This window comes from Lithobates pipiens, unplaced genomic scaffold, assembly GCF_037356315.1.
Source record: "Lithobates pipiens isolate NorthernLeopardFrog02 unplaced genomic scaffold, aLitPip1_a1.2 Scaffold_13, whole genome shotgun sequence".
NCBI lineage: Eukaryota > Metazoa > Chordata > Amphibia > Anura > Ranidae > Lithobates > Lithobates pipiens.
This window is the reverse complement of record NW_027507718.1, coordinates 144,532,400-144,553,391: the sequence shown is the minus strand read 5'-3', so window position 1 is coordinate 144,553,391 and position 20,992 is coordinate 144,532,400. Positions and strand designations below refer to the sequence as shown.

Genomic DNA, 20,992 nt, shown 5'->3' with positions numbered 1-20,992 from the left:
ATGAACTACACATGCACTCACCTACATGACACATGAACTACACATGCACTCACCTACATGACACATGAACTACACATGCACTCACCTACATGACACATGAACTACACATGCACTCACCTACATGACACATGAACTACACATGAACTACACATGAACTCACCTACATGACACATGAACTACACATGCACTCACCTACATGACACATGAACTCACCTACATGACACATGAACTACACATGCACTCACCTACATGACACATGAACTCACCTACATGACACATGAACTCACCTACATGACACATGAACTCACCTACATGACACATGAACTCACCTACATGACACATGAACTCACCTACATGACACATGAACTACACATGAACTCACCTACATGACACATGAACTACACATGAACTCACCTACATGACACATGAACTACACATGAACTCACCTACATGACACATGAACTACACATGAACTCGCCTACATGACACATGAACTCACCTACATGACACATGAACTACACATGCACTCACCTACATGACACATGAACTACACATGAACTCACCTACACGACACATGAACTACACGACACATGAACTACACATGCACTCACCTACATGACACATGAACTCACCTACATGACACATGAACTACACATGAACTCACCTACATGACACATGAACTACACATGAACTCACCTACATGACACATGAACTACACATGAACTCACCTACATGACACATGAACTACACATGAACTCACCTACATGACACATGAACTACACATGAACTCACCTACATGACACATGAACTCACCTACATGACACATGAACTCACCTACATGACACATGAACTACACATGAACTCACCTACATGACACATGCACTCACCTACCTGACCATTACACTCACCTACTGTACATGACACATGCTTCCTGCACTACTAACATGCCCCCACACAGTACAATGTAAATCGGAGGATCCACCCTCCTCCTTACCTTTCTATTGCCTCATCGTCCAGCTCTCCCCAGACAGCATTGAAGGAATCCCCGACATCCAGCCATTCCTTGATATCCCCGCCGCCTGGATGCCAGCTAGCAGCCATTGCACCTCTCCCCATTGAAAATCAGCTCCCAGCACCGCCCCTCCCCCTTCTCTTTTTCACAGGCTGCACTAGGACAGACTGAACCAAAGTCGTCCTGGAGCAGGGGGAGCTGAAATAGGGTACCCGCAGAAAGGAATCCCTGAATGCCTTACCAGAAGTGTAGGGGTCCGCGGGAGGCAATAAGCTGCTGAACAGAGTCTGGATGGTGGAGAAAGAAGAATTTTACACTTAAATGACACACAAGGAATAAGATGACTGGCTGTCCACTCCCCTGCCGATGTCACTAGCAATGAAGCAAGGAAGAGAGCTGGCTCCTCCCTGCCTGCAATGTCAGTGCAAGTGACTGCCTGGCTGGGGGATTCCCCTGGCGTGCCGACAGGGAGGGCTTGACGTGCCAGCTGTGGCACGCGTGCCATAGGTTCGCCATCACTGTCCTAGGACATAGAGTTTGCGGGACCCGTGATCACATGGAGGTCACGGTGGCCACGCTTGCCCACAAACCGCTTCTTAAAGGGCAATGTACAGGTACGTTAATCTGCCTGTACATGCCCTTCTGCCAACGTATATCCCCTTGTCGCCGAGCGTACGCAGATGTGCATACTCTGCTTTCGGGGGTTATACCGGGACGATGGCCGCAGCTGCAGGCATCATCCTGGTATGTGTGTTTTATTTATTTTATTTTTTTGGAGCCGGCGAACGACTTTCCGGTGATAACAAACGATGCGGCTAAAAGCCTCTCGGCTGTTATACCGGAGGAGCGGGAGTGGATGCCCCCCCCCCGCCGCTCTCACCAATAAACTGCCGCTTCTGGCAGCTAGGGACAGACTGGAACTAAGCCGTAAGCGGTTTCATTCCAGCCTCCTAATTGTAAACTCAGAAGCGACGTCATGATGTCACTTCCCGTTTACTCGGCTGCCAACGGCCCCAGTTTAAAAAAAAATGTACAGTATTCAGATTCGCCGAAAACTGCGATCTGAATACTTTGAAGTGCAAAGGAGGGATCCCTCCATAAAGAGTACCTGTCACCACCTATTACTGTCACAAGGGATGTTTACATTCCTTGTGACAGCAATAAAAGTGATCAAAATGTATTTATTTTTTTAAAAAAATTAAATAAATTAAATAAAAAAATGTATTAATAAAAAATTTTTTTTTTTTTAAAGCACCCCCGTCGCTTGCACAGCAAAGAAAATGCACTACGGAAGTCGCACCTGCATATGTAAACGGTGTTCAAATCACACGTGAGGTATCACTGCGATCGTCAGAGCGAGAGCAATAATAATAGCACTAGACCTCCTCTGTAACTCTAACCTAGTTACCTATTTAGATTTTTAGGTACCGTAGTTTGCCGTCATTCCACAAGTGCGTGCAATTATAAAGTGTGACATATTTGGTATCTATTTACTCAGCGTAACATCATCTTTCACATTATACAAAAAAAATTGGGTTAACTTTAATGTTTTTTTTTTTTTTTTTTAAGATTCATGAATGTGTCCCTTTTCTAGGGGTGCAACGGATCAAAAAAACTATCAGATCGTTCCTCGGATCAGAGTCACGGATCGGATCATTTTTGGATCAGCAGATAATAATTTAATTTGCAAAAACCTTTGAAAATTCCACCACCTTATAGTCCCTACTGTAATATTGGCTGAGAATGGCTGGGTACGGCTGAGTATGGGCTGGCAGGGTATTGCTGGGTACTTCAGGGTATAAAGGGATGGCTGCTTCCATCCGATCTCTCCCCTCCACTGTACAGTTTAGTACAGAGAGGGGAGAGAGGAACATGACATGACACCGGTTTGTTTACACGTGATCGCTCCGTTGGAGTGATCACAGTGTAAACAGCCTGGGTGTAGAAAGATGGCCGCCGCTTCGGAGCTAGGCCGAAGCCGCGACCTTTCCTAAGGCCGAGACTGCGGAGCGCTCCGGATCGCGACATGTGCCGATCCGAGCGGAGTGACCCGTTCGGATCGTGGATCGGTGACGATCCGTTGCACCCCTACCCTTTTCCCAAAAAGTTGCGCTTAAAACACTGCTGCACAAATACCGTGTGAAATAAAATATTGCAACAATCGCCATTTTTACTCTCTAGATTCTCTGCAAAAAAAATAAAATAAATGTATGTATGTATAAATGTGTATGTATGTATATGTGTTTGGTGGGTTCCAAGTCATTTTCTAACAAAAAAATACGTATTTTAACTTGTAAACAACAAATGTCAAAAATAGGCTTGGTCATGAAAGGGATATTGGCATTAGCTGGTCGGCAAGCAGTTAAACTTCTCCACAGCTTTATTCCTTGTCCTTCATGATGCTGTTTGTTCATTTCTCCAACAAATCTCTGAGGGCTTCACAGAACAGTTGCATGTGTACGGAAATTAAATTAGACAGGTGGTCTCCATTTACTAATTAAATGACTTCTGAAGGCAATTTGTTCCACTAGATCAGAGGTAGGCAACTTCGGCACTCCAGCTGTGGTGAAACTACAAATCATGCCTGTGTTTGTCACCGTCTTGCAATGTCTCATGGTACCTGTAGTTTCACCGCATCTGGAGGGCCGAGTTTGCCTACCCCATCACTAGATTTTAGTTAGGGGTATCAGAGTAAAGGGGGCTGAGTACAAATGCACACCACATTTTTCAGATAATTATTTTTTAAACCTTTTGCAAACCATTTATCATTTTTCTTCCACTTCACAATTATGTGCCACTTTGTGTTGGTCTATCATATAAAATCCCAATAAAATACATTTACATGTTGGGTTGTAACATGACAAAATGTGGACATATTTCAAGCCACTGTATATAATTTGTTTGCTCCAGAGACAGTGTTGGTTTCATAGCAATTAACTACATTGTTGTCACTCAGTGCAGATCATAGAAGGTTCTTCTGTCCACAAAAGGAATAATAATAATAAAATGCCCAAACTACGTACTTGGGTTCTTTACAATGCCATTTTAGTGAGGTGTGTTTTACCGTTTTTAAGCGCTCAAGAAAAAAGATGTTTATATCAGGCATGTGTGGAAGAATTTGATGGAAATTATCTGGTTGTTGCCTCTTCAGTATGTTTATAGCTTAACAGGCCTGAACTAGGCATGTGATTTGGCTTTTGTATATGTGGTCTTGTCAGTCAAGTGGAGATGGGGCCATGTATAAAGTTTATCAATATTAGGTCTCAGACTGGTAAAAGGATACTCATTGGTGGGTTAAACAGCTCTTTATTTTAAAGCTACATGCTATTTTTCTGTAAAAATTATTTTCACCCTTGTTTTCTTCTAGGTTCCTAAGATGGAGGAGATGATGATATGGGAGCAGTATACTGTTACACTGAACCGGGTAAGTGGTTTTTACTACCTGGCTGTGTTATGGACATTGTACACTTTTTCAGATGTTTTTTGTTCTTTTAAATAGGTCATATTCCCTGTGTCATTTGTTTGACTTAATGTGTAATGATAGGCTCACGTGTTGCTTTGATCCCCCTATGTCCATGTGTTTAGTCACCTAGCTTTTACCTATCCTCTAAAGGAACAGGCAACTTCTTGTTCTGGGTCACAATCCATGCCTTACCCTTTCTTCTGTGTTGCAATATACATTTGGGGGTACTAATGTCATGAAAGGCTACATGGTGATTTCTGTTAACTTCTCTTCCAGCTTAGTCTGATCTAATTACTGTAAGCTTTGACCTGAATAAAACTAGACCGAGACCCATGCATTGTTGGATATTTTGTCTATTCACAGATTCCAGGTGTACTCTAAGGTTCAGTGTTGGTACTCTTACATTTTTAACCTATTTAAAAATTGTATAGAGTTTGGGACTAAAAGAACTGTTTCAGTGTTTGTACAGTAGATGACACCAAGCTATGCACTGGAATAACGTCCTTTTTAGAATGTCTCCAATTTACAAGCTAAACTTAAAGCACTATTTAATTGGGCAACTGTGTGCCATTTGAGGTTTAACCACTTGCCGACCGCTGCATGTATGTATATATACATCGGCAGAATGGCACGGGCTTTTGAATTTGCCGGATTATCCTGAAGGGAGACATCCGTGATCTTGTGAATGATTTGCAATACCTGCCTCCAGAAAAGGGTGAATTCTGGGCATTCCCAGAAGATGCGGCGTAGTGTGCCAGTTTGGTTACCACATCTCCAACAAAGAGGGCTATGTCCTGGGAATATTGACACTAGTGCAGACGGAGTCCCTGGACCATCGTGTCAAAATCTTGTAGGTGCTCTTTGTATTTGCTACACAAAGATGACTTATGTGCAAACAGGAGGATGCAGTTCTTTTGATCCTCAGTGAATGTGATGTTAAGATCTCTCTCCCACTTCCTCAAGAATGAGGGGTCATGTTGAGATATGTGAGCAAGTAAGATGTTATAAGAATGAGGAAGAGAGCCTTGTACCTTAATTTCTGTTCTATTGATGTACCCAATTGTGATAAATGTTCACCCTAGTGGTGACCTTGGGTATAACTAGTTATGGTTTGAATGTTTTGTATTTATTTGCAAACACGGACGTAGATGTTTTGCACTCTTTTTTCCGTCAACATCCTGGCCTGTGCATGAGATGTATACGTTTTCTATATACTCTAATGGCCAGACCGTGTAAATGTTCGATCTCAAGAAGTTATATATTACATTGCTTTTATGTTGCTCCTATTGCAACTTGATGCAGACTTAGGTACCATCTGTTGTTGTTTTTCTTAATGTTGTACAAGACGAAATGCAGATTTCTATGCGTTGTATGTATCTTGTGTTAATAAAAATTTTTGAAAGTAAAGAATGAGGAAGAGATTTCCGTTATAGGTGCATCTCCCAGGCACAAATCTTCAAAGGGCATTGGCTGTCTATGAAACAGTCGTTTATCAGGGAGGGATCACATGAAGTTTGAAAGTTAAGAAATCTTTCACCTACCCAAAATAGAGGCATTAAGGGTATGATATAGGCCTGTGGGGTCAACCCACTCTGAGGGGGCCAAGAAAAGAGGAGGCTCTAACCATTCACTGTTTCGGTTGGAGCCGAAAGGACCTGTCTGAAAGACCTGGTATGAAGTCCGGGTGCCCAATTATGGACGTTAACAGGGAAGGAAAGCTTACCGTTTCTGCTATCCTAAAATATCTGTGAAGCTCCTGTAGGGTGGGTTCGATTAATGGATGTGGGGAGGAAAAACGAGACCCACTCCAAGGTAAAGCCTCTAGGGGAATTGGCACAAATTCCTGTTCCAGGCTGACCCACAATTTTATGTGGTGAATGTCTGCACCAGTCCACAACTGTTCATGTGGACTGCTGTATAATACAGGGCAGGGTCGGGAAGGCCTATCCCTCCTCTGAGTTTTGGCTGCTGTAGTAGTGATCTCCAAACCTAGTTTGCGAAAATTGAGCTTAGCTTGCGAAAGAAGCTCTGCGGTATCCTAACCGGTAGTGCTGGCAAGAGGTAGAGCAGCATTGGCATGACATTCATTTTTAAAGCATTGCATCTACCAAACCATGATATGGCCAAGTTGTCCCATCTGTCTAAATCTGAGGAAAAAAATGTTCAAGAGAGGTTGAAAATTGAGTTTGTAGATGACATGTAAATCAGGGAATTTTAGTGCCTAAATATTGGATTGCCTGGGGAGTCCACCGGAAGGGGAAGTTGGCCACCAAGGCGAGCCTGAGAGCTGGGAGACGGGGAGATGTTGAGTGATTCAGACTTTTTCAAGATTGATTTTAAAATCCATAAATCACCATATTGGCTTATTTCGGAGGACCGGGTTGGAGGTATGTGGATCTGAGATGTAGAACAATAGATCATCCGCATAGGCAGCAATTTTGTGGTGGTACCTGCCAGTTTAGAGTCTCTTGATGTCGGGGTCAAGCCTAATGTGTTGCAATAGGGGTTCCAGAGAAAGTATAAAGAGGAGAGGGGAAAATGGGCACCCCTGTCTCGTTCCATTACTTATAGCAAAGGGACTAGAATCAACTCCGTTCACTCTGAACTTTTCTGGTGGGATTAGAATAAACAGCAGAGATCCAGGACATAATGGAGGCCAGCATCCCAAGACGTCGCAGGGTGGCTGGGTGGAAAGTCCAGTTCACCCTGTCAAATGCCTTTTCGGCATCTGTAGACAACAGGATAAATGGGGTTTTTAAGACGTTTGCCCATTGCTACGATATCCATCGTCCAGATCGTGTTGTCTCGTGCTTCCCTATTGCGTCTTAATCCAACCTGGTCCCGGGGGATTATACATTGAACGGACCCTAATCTTTTGGACAAAATTTTTGTGAACAATTTAAGGTCACAATTAAGCAGTGAGCTAGGCCTGTAGCTCGCACAGAGAAGTGGATATTTCTCAGGCTTGGGGATAACTGTGATGCTCACTTGTAAAAGGTCCCGTGGCTATTATGGTTGTCTAATATTGCATTGAAGGCGGTGATGAAGTGGGTTGCTAATTGAGCTTGGAATGTTTTGTAGTAGGCAATTGTGAAACTGTCGGGGCCGGGTGCTTTCCCTCTTGGAGACCCTGTTATGGCTCTCACAAGTTCATCTGGTATAGGCTGTTAGAGCAGATCTACCTCCTCAGCACTGAGAGAAGGCAAATTGGCTGTCTCAAGGTAGGCTTCTATTGTCTCCTCTCTATCTTGGGGCAGGTCCACCAAAGGGCAGGTTGCTGGTTATAAAGAGCCTCGTGGAATGCTTTGAAGGACTCCGCCATTTCCGTGGCGTCATGAGTTCAGAGTCCTGTAGGGGTGGATAAGGCAGGAATGTAGGATAAGTTGCGTTGGCTTCAGATGTAATTCGCTAATGTTCTGCTGCATTTATCTCTGTACTCAAAAAGTTCTGCATGCCTTCAATAGGCTGTTCTTAGAATGGAATAAGGAGTGTTCCCTAATTTGTTCTCTAAGGCTAATGACTTGTGCTTCAAGGATCCTAGCTGGATGCGTTTTATGAAGTTTTTCACAGTCGTGGAGTTTTGCAAGCAACTCGGACAGCGTTTTTGCTTTTGCCACCTTGAGTCTGTGACCATGTTAAATGAGCATTCCTCTAATGCAGCACTTATGTGCAGACCACATAGAGAGAGGGTTAGGGACTGAGTCTTTGTTGCTCTCAAAAAAAAGTTCTAATTCCTGCAAGATATCCGCCTTAACCTCAGGGTCTTGAATGAGGGATTCGGTAAGTCGCCATGTGGCTGATCTTGGTGTCGGGTGTTGTAGGGCTATTCCTACGGAGATCGGAGAGTGGTCTGAGGGCACAATATGTCCACTCTGGGCGCTAGAGACAAGTGGGATCGGGGCATGGGAGACTAAGAATAGATCTATTCTAGAGTACGATCCATGAACCGCTGAGAAAAAGGTGTAGTCCCTCTCCTGTGGATGAAGGATATGCCAAATGTCAACTAACCAGTGAGAGTGCAACAATTCTCTGACTCTGTTTCGAGATCTCAGGGACAGAGCCGATCAGTCCTTCCGGGGGGTCTATGGTAAGGTTGAGGTCACCCCTAACACCAGAGTTCCTTCAAAAAAGGAAGCTAATGTGGATAAGCAAGGATCAAATGCTGGAATCTGATCTACATTCGGCATGTACAGGTTCGCTAGAGTGAACGTCTGACTGTAGTGTACCTTTGACAAAAAGGTATTTACCCTGTTGGAGAATGCCAGGCAGCTCCCCAAAGGCCTCTTCCAATCCCCCGAGCCACACATGGGTACTGTAGAAGAAAGTCACAGTGACCTAGCGAGTCCAAGCTCATTGCAGAATGTCTTCTTTGACAGAGTGGTTGTGTAGGCAACGGAGGACATCTCCGGGTCTGTCCTCTGCAGGACCTCTGGGTCCCAGGGTCCTGCTCACCCTGTCTATAGCAATGGGTGTCTCTGGAGAGTGCTCTAAAGAGTTACTTAAATATGGCAGTTATGGTTGCCTTGAGGTCTGCTTGTCGAGTGGCTTCAGGCAGACGAATTCTGATGTTACGCCTGAGATTACGGTTTTTCAGGTCGTCTAACAAAAGATGCAGCTGTGCAACTTGGTCTGACACCTCCTCAGGTGTAGCCTGTAGGCTGAAGACATCCTGGAGGAGGACGGCTGTGTTAGTTTCAATTGAGGAGATCCAAGTGGTCACCTCCGACACTTCTTGTTTGATGCCTGTGAGCTCTCTGCAGAGTGCCGCCTCCATTCTGGAGGCTAGAGAGTCTAGGTCTTCCCTGGTGGGAAGTTTCTGCAGAAGAGCCCGTAAAGCCTGATCATTAAAAAGTGTAGCAGATGGTTCTTGTGGGGGCACAACTAAAGGGGTAGTACTCTAGTACTGTAGCCTGCATGTGCTGTGTGAGGAGCAGCGGTGCGCCGGGTATGGAGACTTGATATCGGGAGGTCTGTGTGTCTCCTGGAGCCCACTGTGTGGAACCGCCTAGCTTTCCTCTAGAGCTACCCAGTGATGTGAGGGACAGTGACCGGGGGAGGCAGGAGGAGAGATCGCTGGAAGGTGAAAAGGGAGGTATGTCGTTGCTATGATTGTACCTTGTCCCCCCTGCTCCGTTTGCAGGCTGGCTGGGTTCCGTCCTCATGGCTGGTGCCGGCGTCATCTTAGCCAGGTCTGGAGTGGATGCGGCTGGCTGTATCGGTACCAGGAATCGCTCCATATGGGCAGGAGAGCCTCTTGTTTGGCGGTACCACTTCTCCGGGTTCCTGAGCACTGTGGAGAAGCTGTAATGTGCGGGGATCCTATGTGGGTAAGCTGCCGAGGAGCCATGGTCCGGGAGCCCAAAGACACGTCTTCACGTCTCCATGCTGAGACCACATCCCCAGAGACCATTATTATAATGGTGCAGAGCGGATAGGAGCTTTTAATACGTGCGTTAACAATCACTTTAATCGCATACCATGCCAAGCTGATTCCAGTCCACTGGGGAAGATTTACTTCAATTAAGCTTGTTAAATTAAGCTTTGACAACCTAGAAGCAGATTGGTTACTATTCAGTTGCACCAGTTTTATTAAATCTCCCCCAATGTTTCTTTAATCAGTTCAACCACAAAAGTAACAATCTGCCAGAAACTAGACTCAGTACAGCTCTCTAAGTCCCCTTTCACACTGGGGTGGGGTCAGCGGTAAAACGGCGCTATTTTTAGCGCTGCTTTACCGTTGTTTCAGCGGTGGTATTTGGCCAATAGTGGGCGGTTTTAACCCCCGCTAGCGGCTGAAAAAGGGTTAAAACCGCCCCTAAAGCGCTGCTGCAAGTCTGTCTCTCACTGTGCAGAGACGGACTTGTCAGATCTCCACTATGGGGATCAGATGAAAATGGACAGCTTGTCCGTTTTCATCCAATCAACCAGACGGATGGAAAATAGGGTTTCCATCCGTCTGGATTTAGCGGATCCGATGTCAGCAGACATGTCGCCACTAACATCCATCGCTCCATAGAGGTGTATGGACCATCCATTCAGATCCACCTGAAAAACTGCCAGGTGGATCTGAATGGTCCGCCTGTGTGAAAGGGGCCTTAAGCAAAACTTCGACATTTTACTTACCATCTGTCTGTCCGTTTGTCTGTCAGCTACGCAACAGGCCTTTTTCAGTTTGAGATCCGCAGTAGGCCTTCCCAGTTTGAGATCCTCGTGCATGGATCGGAAGGGTGACATGCGCAGATGCAACATCGCTCTGCATTGGCTGGTGGGCAGAGATCCAGATGTCTTGGGTTACATGAGAGGTGAGTGTGACAGGGCTCTTAACACTGCCTGCACACAGCAGAGTTGAGGTCCCTTGACCCTCAAAACTGGGGTAATGTATTAGGTAGCTGAGGCCCCTGTGATTGCGAGGCTTTAGGCGACCACTTAATTTTCCTAATTAAAGAGCCGCCTCTGCAGGAGATGCCCTCGCAATCTGACAGATTTGGAGTGTTTTTGCAAAGAGTGGGCAAGTATTGCCAAGTCATGCTGATGGACTCAACTCTGATACCCAAAAAGACTGAATGCTGTAATAAAATGAAAAGGTGCTTTAACAAAGTATTAGTTTAAGTGGTGCACACTTATGCAACTATATTATTTTATTTTTTTATTTTTACTTTCCTTCACCTAAAACATTGCAGTTTGGTGTTCAACTGAGTTGTACAGTTTATAGATTACATTAACCACTTAAGGACCGGGCCTCTTTTTCAGACGCTGTGTTTACAAGTTAAAAACAAATTTTTTTTTGCTAGAAAATTACTTGGAACCCCAAAACATTATACATTTTTTTTCCTAACACCCTACAGAATAAAGTGGCGGTCATTGCAATACTTTGTCACACCGTATTTGCGCAACGGTCTTACAAGCGCACTTTTTTTTTAGGAAATCACTTTTTTGATTAAAAAAATAAGACAACAGTAAAGTTAGCCCAATTTTTGTTTATATTGTAAAAGATAATGTTACGCCGAGTAAATTGACCCAACATGTTGAGCTTCAAAATTGCTCCTGCTCGTAGAATGGCGTCACATTACCCTTAAAAATCTCCATAGGCAAGGTTTAAAAAATTCTACAGGTTGCATGTTTTTGAGTTGGAGGAGGTCTAGGGCTAGAATTTATTGCTCTCGCTCTAACGATCGCGGCAATACCTCACATGTGGCTTGACCACCGTTTTCATATGCGGGCGCTACTCATGTATGCTTTAGCTTCTGAGCTCGTCGGGACGGGAGACTTTAAAAAAAAAAAAATCTTATCTTATTTTATTTATTTTTACTTTTTTTTTTTTTACTATTTATTACTACATATTTGGACTTAAATGCAATAAAAAAAAAATATAAATAGTCATTTGAAAAAATGACATTGAAAAAATGTGCCTTTAAGAGGTATGGGGGTGGAAGTGATGTGTGTTGTGTTTTTTTTTTTTTTTTTTTTTTTTTATTGTTTAACGTGGTGCGTAGTGGAATGATTTTGGAGTGAACAGGCAAACGTTAGACAGTGATTCCCACTGGAACACAATTCCTGGTCATTGATAAATATACACCACCATGGAGGGGAGGAGCTATGACCAGGGGTGTGTCCAGACTGGAGACTTACTGGATATACACTATTAAATCCTACTTCCCCTTTGGACTAAATGTGGAGTGGGATATTAATGCGTTCATCAATGAGGGCTGAGACAGTGACATTCATGTCCGGTCAAATGCTTTAATATCAATTTATATACCAGAACTGTATGCCTTATGAATTTTTTGGCCGCTCATTTAGGGTTTTTCCATTCTCTGTTCCAATTATTTAGACGCCGTCATGTGACAGACATTTGACGTCGTCATTAGGGTGTTATGTACGCCTTGTAATATGTAGCCAGAGAAAACATATATAAAGATAGTTGAACTTTATATCAATAGCTATGTCTCAGATCAATTAGGTATAGTTATCGCTATAAACTAATAAAAATAATATTTACTGTTTGGTACCATTGATACCAGATGAATGCCTGTCCACATAGATGAGATATGTATACCTGGAGAACGTTAGCTCGGGAATGTGACATGTTTTTGCCATATATGTTATGTTATTTTAATGTTGTAATATAATATAAGAAAGTTATTCCAACCCCGGTAGGCACTACGTTCCGCCCGTTTTTATTTACTTTTTTATGCTTTATATACTTTGGAAATGATGAGATTACGTTCGACTCACTTCCCTTATCGAGAGATGGCCACGTTATGCGACGCGTTCCATCTTATGTGTATTTGCGAACCACGTAAGCCGGATGTGGGACGTCCGTATCTATCTTACGTTTGGTCACGAAGGTTATCGCTTTACGGTCGATTGATTGGCTGACTGACGATCGTGAAGAACGCTTTTGCGTTCGCGCCTTTTTATTGTTGCTTTTGTAATTTGGCTTAAACATATACTAAACCCGGAAACATTTGTTTGCCTTTCCGGGAAAAACATGATTCGATTCATAGGTTTTTGCTATAGTTTTAGCCGTTTTTTCAATCCGATGCTTACTTTTTATAAGAGGTCCACTACAGCCATTAACGTTTGACCTTTGAATAATCTAATTTAATATATGTTAAGCCTGGTTTATCCGAACGGGTTCATAACGAGGCGTGGAACGCGGGTTGACGGCCATTCCACACCGGAAATCAATTCCGGTGACACGGGCTGAACTAATTTGTGCCTAATTGAGGGTTTGGTATTTAAGTGTGTAAGCTGCAGCCGAGTAGTACCCCAGATGACGACTTCTACGACGAAACGCGTCGGGACTCTGCTGCAACTTTGTTTTATCTTGTTAAGCGCACAAACCACTTTACACATGTGAGTTTTGTACTTTTATCTTTTATCTATTTCTATAAAAACTGAATTACGCTATGTTTGGTCCCTGCTTCTCTTCCTTATGTTCTTAAACCGTCTATGGGTATATCTGGTTGGAGTTAAAATACCTTGCAACCTATGAAGAGATCACCTACATTTGAAGTCCCCCTGGTTAACTGCTGCTGTGAGGATTTGCATATAGTTGCAAAAGCTTGTACGATCCCCCAAATGTAAATTTGTGAGGATCCAACATCTCCGGTAAGCCTCCAATTCGCCTGGTGATGGGAACTTCACACGATTAATGTATGAATCTTTGAAAGGAGGTGTAATCTATTTCACGTTTGTGGATCATACAAAGACATCACACACAAAAGACTCTGTTTTTTGGGACTTTGTTGTTTCTTTGTTTTTTTTTCTTTCACTTTATTACTTGGATATTTTTTGAGTCACTTATATATATATATATATATATATATATATATATATATATATATATATATATATATATATATATATATATATATATATATATATATATATATATATATATATATATATATATATATATATAATTTATGTAAAAATTTATATATCATGAGCACTACTTTATAGTGTAATTTTACACTTATAAGTAAGATCTATGAGATTTATTGGTTGATGTTATGAGAAGCGCTACACTTTTTTACAATATTGTTTATTTTGCACTTGATACCCCGGTGATGTGTTAGCAGCTCTTTTTTGTGGTTTTTATTTACATTTTATTTACTTTTTGATAAGAATAGCACAGTGTTCTGTTACAAATTTTAAGGCAAACGTTAGATAACACAAATCTTTTCAATCTGTATATAGGTACTATATAGCTAACCATATACATGTAATGCTGGGTTCTCTATATTGTGCGGGAGGCCTCTCCCCCGATGCGGAACCCCCACTGGGATCTTTAGTGCCACATGGGCGGAGGGGACCCGTCTACTAATTGGCAACAAACACAACAAAATAAAGCTATTTAAACTGTTATTCATCAGCAGTTACAAGTTTAAACACAACATACCAATGCATAAAATGTCAACGCCAATGGAGTAGAACAGAGTATTGCTCAGTCAAGAGTCAGGGGAGTTGGTTAATGGTGGTATTAGTTGGTTACTAGTCGAAGAGGTCCAAGTAATCCATGGCTGTCACTGTGTGCGGGTTTTGGAACTCCAGCCATAGTTGGCCGCCAGTGTGATTTTGTAGCTGTAGTGTAGGGCTACTAGATCCCTGACCTGGGCTAGGGTTAGGGGAGTGTCAGACTTCCAGTGTCTACTTATATTGAGTCTGGCTGCCAGTAGTATATGTATGATTGTGTATCTTACATCCTGCGGGAACTCTTCAATGGTGAGGTTCAGGACAGCTAATGCGGGTGTTGGTGTCGTATGGTTGGCGATCAGTGAGATAAGGTCAAAGACACCTTCCCAGTATTTCTAGTTTGGGGCATGCCCAAAAGATGTGTAGCATATCTCCCCTTTCTGTTTTACATCGCCAGCAATTGGGGTTCGATCGGGGACCAAAGGAGGCTAGTCTAGCTGGTGTGAGATAGAATCGTAGTGAGATTTTCTGAGTGAGTTCCCATAGGGCTGCACATTTTGTAGTTTTTTATATATGGATCTAAAAGCAGATTGCCATTGGTCATCATAGTATGTTCGTGTGAGATCTAATTCCCACTTGCAGTGAAAAGGCAATTTAACGTAGGTGTCCTTTTTATGTAATAAATTATAGAAGTGGGAGATGCTTTGGATTGTTGAGGTTGGGTTGGTGAGGAATTTCTAAGTGTTGGGGTGGACAGTTTACAGGGGGAGAAGTGCACCTGGAATGGAGTGTCATATGCGTAAAAAGTTGAAGTATTCGGTGGAGGGGAGACCATATTCGGATTGTAGTTGGGTAAAGGATTTAAGACGTTTGTCTTGGATTAAATGTTGGAGGGTTTGTATCCCCTTGTGGATCCAAAGAGCTATTGAGAGATCCGGTGTCAAATGGGTGAGAGATTCTAGGGGGATACTAAAAAGAGGGGAAGCTGGGGTTCCAACCGAAAGAGTGTTTTCCAGGAGTGTGCTAAAGCTTTCATTGTTGGGGGTAGATAGGCTGGGATTGATGTGCCTAGAGGGGTGCTGAGTAACCAGCTTTTCAGGTCAGGGTTGGTGAGTGTGAGTGTTCTAAGTGTACCCATGGTGTTTTTGTATTTGAACGGAACCAATTGGGGAGTTGTGCCAGGATAGCGGCCAGATAGTAGTCCTTTAAGTCTATGAAGCCCATACCACCGACTAGTTTGTGTTTGATCGGGGTGGGGTGAGCGCATCTGGGATTTTTACCGGTCCAGAGATATTGGTTATAAATCATTTGGAGGGAGCGGAAGAATGAGGTGGGCAGTGGGATAGTTAGCGTTCTGAAGTAATAGAGAATTTGGGGAAGACATATCATCTTAAAGACAGCAAGTTTGCCAGACCAGGAAAATTCATGTTTTGCTAGGTCTTGTGAGGTCTTTTGAATTTCACGAAGTAGAGGGAAGAAGTTAGATGCGTATAGGTTCTTGAGTGATCTAGGTAGGTGGATTCCTAAGTAAAGGATAGTTACGTTTGCCCACGCAAAGGGGTATTGTAGTTATATTGTACTTATATTGTAGTTATAGAAGGTTTTTTGTGGTTGCGTCAATGTTGATATCTAAAATAAGTGATTTTGTTGCGTTTACTTTGTAATATGATACTGGGCTGAACCAGGTTAACAGCTTTTGTACTTCGGCCAGGGAAGAAGTCGGGTTGGTGAGGAACAGGATAACATCGGCTGCGAATAAGCTGATTTTATGAGATGTTGGGCCAATTTGAGCTCCTGATATGACAGGGTTGGAGCCAATGTTCTGCTAGAGGTTCCATGATTAGGTTTAAGATGAGGGTGCCGTTAGTGATGGTGAAGGGGCGAGATAGCAGCATACTTTCAGGGAAGACCTGGGCCTCTGGGTTAGAGTACAAGGCCATGATGGCTCTCAAAATTTGACTGCGGAATCTAAATTTCTGGATGACTGTTCTGAGGTAGGACCAGTGGACCCTGTCGAACGCCTTCTCTGCGTCCAAAGAGAGAAGCAGGGAAGGTGTTCCGGTGGACTCTGCATGGTGTATGAGGTTGAGCATCCTTCTGGTTGCATCGGATGCCTGTCTGCCTTTTTATAAAGCCGGTCTGGGCATGATGAATGAGGGTGGGCATTATGTCGAGAAATCTGTTTGCTATGGTTTTGGCGTAAATTTTGAGGTCAAGATTGAGTAGGAATATTGGGTGGAAGTTTTTGTGGAACGTGACTCCTTCCCTGGCTTTGGTATTGTTATTACAAGAGCTTTCAAATATTTGTGGAAGAGGAGGCAGCGCGTTTGAAGATTACCGTTAGGTGGGGGATTAGGTACGAAGTGTATTGTTTGTAGTACTCCCCGGTCAGTCCATCCGGACCTGGTGTTTTGTTATTTGGGAGCGATTGAATGGTTTTCCTAATTTCTATATCTGTAAAGGGGGCATTGAGGGAGCCTAGTTGTTTGTCAGTGAGGGTGGGTAGATTCAGGTTTTGAAGGAATCTGTCCATGTCCTCTTGTATCGGTTGTGGGGTATGGGTGTCCTGGTTTATCTTATAAAGGTCTCCGTAATAGGTGCTAAAGGCATCGGCTATATCTTGTGGGTTACTAAGGGGTTGCTTCGAGTGGCGGTGAAGAAGTTGGTTAATATTAGTCTTGGTGCGTCTGCCTTTGATCCGTTGTGCAAGTTGCTTCCCTGCTTTATTTGAGGTGGAGTATGAAATCGCTTTTAGTTTCCTGTGGAGAAATTCATAAGAGTGAAGTAGTAGGGTTTTAAGTTCCTGTCTAGAAGATAGTAATTGGTTAGTCAGTGAGCTCCTGGGGTTGGATTTATGTTCCAGCTCCAGTGCTGCAATGGGGGAAGTTAATTCATCAATGCGCTGCGTCCTCTTCCTTTTATGTTGGGAACCTATTTTGATTAACAGTCCTCTAATATAGGCTTTGTGGGTGCTCCACACTACACTGGGGTCGGACACTGTGCCCTCGTTAATCAAGAAAAAAATCAGTGATGTGGTTCGATTATCTCTGGGATGTAATTTTCATTTTGGATAATAGAGTTGGTCGCTCTCTCTAGGTATGTGTTCGACTTGGGGCGAGACTCCTCAATTGAAATAGAGATTGGAGCGTGGTCCAACCATGTCGTGGTATGGATCGCCGAGTGAGATTTTTTGTAGAGCACATTTATCTGTCAAGAACAAGTCTATTCTTGAGTAGGAGTGATGTCTGGCAGAAAAAGGTGAAATCCCGTTCCGAGCCATGGTGGCATTTCCAGATGTCTCATAGTCCATGGGAGGAAATAAAACGTTGCAGGGGTCACTGGTGTCTCTTTGTAGTTGAGGTGGAGTCTAATACTGGATCCGGGGTCAAGTTAAAGTCTCCGCACATTATGAGATGGCCCTGCAGGACCGGTTTGGCAGTGTGAAATACTCTACGAAGAAATTTCATCTGGTGAGAGTTGGGGCATAGACATTGATGAGTGTATAGGGCACTCAATTAACGATACGGGTAAGAATGATGAAGCTGCCTTCAGAATCCGATATTACCTTCAGTAGGTGGAAGTCAATCGTGATTGATTGCTATCATTACTCCTCTGGTTTGAGGTGTGAGAGGCATGAAAAGTGGGTGGGTATTGGCGTTTTTTGCAGAGATATATCTGATGGTAGCAGATGGGTCTCCTGTATACAGAGACTGTCACTGTGGAGAGCAGTGGCAGTCTTCCACAGTGAGTGGCATTTAGCTGGGTTATTTAGTGTTTGAAAATATTTTTATTGAAACATTTCAAGTAAAAACAATAAACAGTAATCATCATGAGGCAAATGCAGGCAGGAACAGTAACAGGAGTACATTTACGGGAGGCCGGCTAATGACTATCGGCCATAGCCGGTCCCTGACGGGAAGCTTGGTGAGTAGAGAAGACGGCCTGCTTACCGATCCACGAGGCCACAGTAGTGAGAAATACTCATGGGTTACTACATGAGGCAATATTTAAACAATAACATAGAAAAGATAGAAAGAAAGGGAGAAGAGAGAGGCGCAAAGTAAAGAGGAGCAAGGCGGTATAGGGGAAAGCTAAATAGCAAGAGGAGAGGAGAGGAAAGGGGGAGGAAGGGGAAGGAATATGGGTAGGGGGGGGGGTAGGGTAAGGAAGAGCCCACAGTGTCCTCATGCGTTCAAGATTTTGGTTCATTAAAGTGTCAGAGGAAGAGAAGCGGAGCCAGATCGACCATTGAGAAATAAATTTGGCGTAAGTGTCATTGTCCAGTGCCAACATCTCCTCCATTATCATAGTGTCATTCATAATCGACACCCACCGTGACAATGGGGGAGTGGTCGTCGTCTTCCAATAAGCAGGTATCAGCTGTCTAGCAGAGGACATAAAGAAACGGAGCAATCTTTGTCTCTGTGATTTAATAGACCCGGGCAGTATAGAGAGTAATGCAATTTTTGGAGAGATAGGAACCGGAATATCAGCTAAGAGATTATAACATTTAAAAACCTGTGTCCAGAAGGGGCGGATCCTCTCACAGTCCCACCAGACATGCATGTAAGTTCCGACTGAAGCTTCACAGCGCCAGCAGGTGGCTGGGGTAGACGGGAAAATCCTGTGTAAAGTAGCAGGGTCCCTGTACCACCTGGATAATAGTTTGTAGTTCTTTTCTTGGGAGTAGCAGGAGATTGTTGACTTATGTGTGAAATGAAAAGAGGTATGCCATTCCGGCACAGAGATGTCTTCACCCAGATCCGCAGACCACAGCCTGGTGTAATGTGGGAGTCGATCATGTGCTAAAGTCTGTAGTAGGTTATATAAGGAGGATATTAAGTGTTTGGGAGTTTCTGGAAGGGAGCACAGTTCCTCGAATTTGGTAAGCTTGCGATGTATTTGAGAGGAGGAGTGTAGGCGTTTGGCAAATGTGGACACATGTAGGGCCGTGAGCCAATCTCCGGAGTCTGTCACGGAGACCGGGGTCCCCTGAGAGGGATGCACAAATGTAAGGGCTTGCGGCCATTCTGTACGCTTAAAGGGTCCTAGGGAGGCTGCCCCTGTACTTTGTGGTAAAGCAGGATGGTCAAAGAGGGACGTCAAGGGGCCCGGATCCGAGGCGAGAGTGGTGTTTAGCCCCGTCCTGTACCACATCGTCAGGGAGGCCAAAGTCAGTGGGGACAAGGATGTCATACGAGAGTAGTCCTGTTTATAACCCCATGGAAGAGCTCGGAGATCTACAGGAGAAAGGTCCTGTTCAACAGACACCGAGGCCTTGCAGGAAGGGCGAGAGAACCATTCTATGATGCGAGTGTCACGTACCTGGTGGACGAGCCTGGAATGCAGGGAGCGGCCCCTCGTAGCCCCTGGCTCAAGAACCCCTGGAGGTGGTAACAGAGATTCGAAAGTTCAGGGGGCACAAGTGCCTGGCAAGTGAAGGCAGGTCCGGACAACAAACAGCAACACGGACAGCAGTCAGCAGGAGACAGCAGGCACCGACAGGTGGACTGGCAAGACAACGGTCGTCAGTGGAGACAGCGGACACTGGCAGATCAAGGCAGGAACAGCAGGCACAAGCAGATCCGGACGGATCAGTAGACAACAGCAGAATCGGGTACAGGCAGGGTCGGCAGCAGGCGGGCAATACAGTACAAGGGCAGAGGCAGAGACGTGGTCAGACAGGCAGGTAGTCGGTGGCAGGCAGCAAACAAACGTGGTGAAGAACAAGCCGGGTCACAGGAATCAAGGTAACAGGTAACTGGTAAGCAGAATCTCCGAACACGCTGTAGACTGGACAGCAAGAGGGGAGTGGAAACCGAGTCCTTAAGAAGCCTTTAGGGCGCCAAAGCGGTCGCACGACGGGTCTGCGTGCCCCCGCGGGTGGCCGTGCGCCCGTTCGTGACCCCGCGCTCCCGCGTGCGCTCGTTCGCCACGTCGCGCACCCGTGTGCGCCCGGTCGTACCGGCACGCACGCGCGTGCGTCCGTTCGCGTTAACACGCGCTAAAGGGACGACGGGTTCTCAACATTGGACCTCTGTGGGCAGATCTCCCATGAACGATCGGGACGCCAGGACGGTCGTGACAGCGAGTCATATGAGCGGCCTTATGGTAAGTCTCAAAGTCAGGGAGGCCTGTTCCTCCCATAGTCTTCGGGATCGTTAGTTTAAATTTAACCCTGGGGAGGCCCCTGTTCCACATGAATCTGATTGCCAGCGAGAGTAGGGAGATAAAAAATGATTTGGGGACGTGGATGGGGATTGTTTGAGATAAATACAGGAACTTGGGTAGAGTGTCCATCTTTAGGATATTAATCCGTCCGAACCAGGGTAAGGGAGACCCCCCCCCCACTCCTCGAGGTCCTTCCGTATATGGTTAAGCAGGGGGATATAATTCAGGGAAAACTAATCAGCTAGGTTGGAGGGTTGGAGGGTATAAAGGGAGCCGATGTGGTACCATTTGAACAGGACCGTAGCTGAGGGTCGGGAGTAAAGGGACATAACTTTAGAGATGAAGGGAGCTCCGAGGCCAAGTTGTGCTAGAGACAGCTGTAGAAACCTCCAACTGACCCCATCGAAGGCCTTTTCAGCATCGAA

The 20,992-nt window shown here is 44.5% G+C and overlaps 1 protein-coding gene across 3 annotated transcripts in view; it reads left to right on the top strand.

Annotated features, from left to right (window-relative positions):
* The window catches only part of TJP3 (tight junction protein 3), a 566,967-nt gene that overhangs the window by 106,262 nt on the left and 439,713 nt on the right, over positions 1 to 20,992 (top strand). For all 3 annotated transcript variants that reach the window (XM_077475676.1, XM_077475677.1, XM_077475675.1), the window contains exon 2: positions 4,380 to 4,436. In XM_077475676.1, the coding sequence (XP_077331802.1) occupies positions 4,389 to 4,436 (48 nt within the window). In that variant the 5' untranslated portion in view covers positions 4,380 to 4,388. The remainder of the gene's footprint in view (positions 1 to 4,379; positions 4,437 to 20,992) is intronic.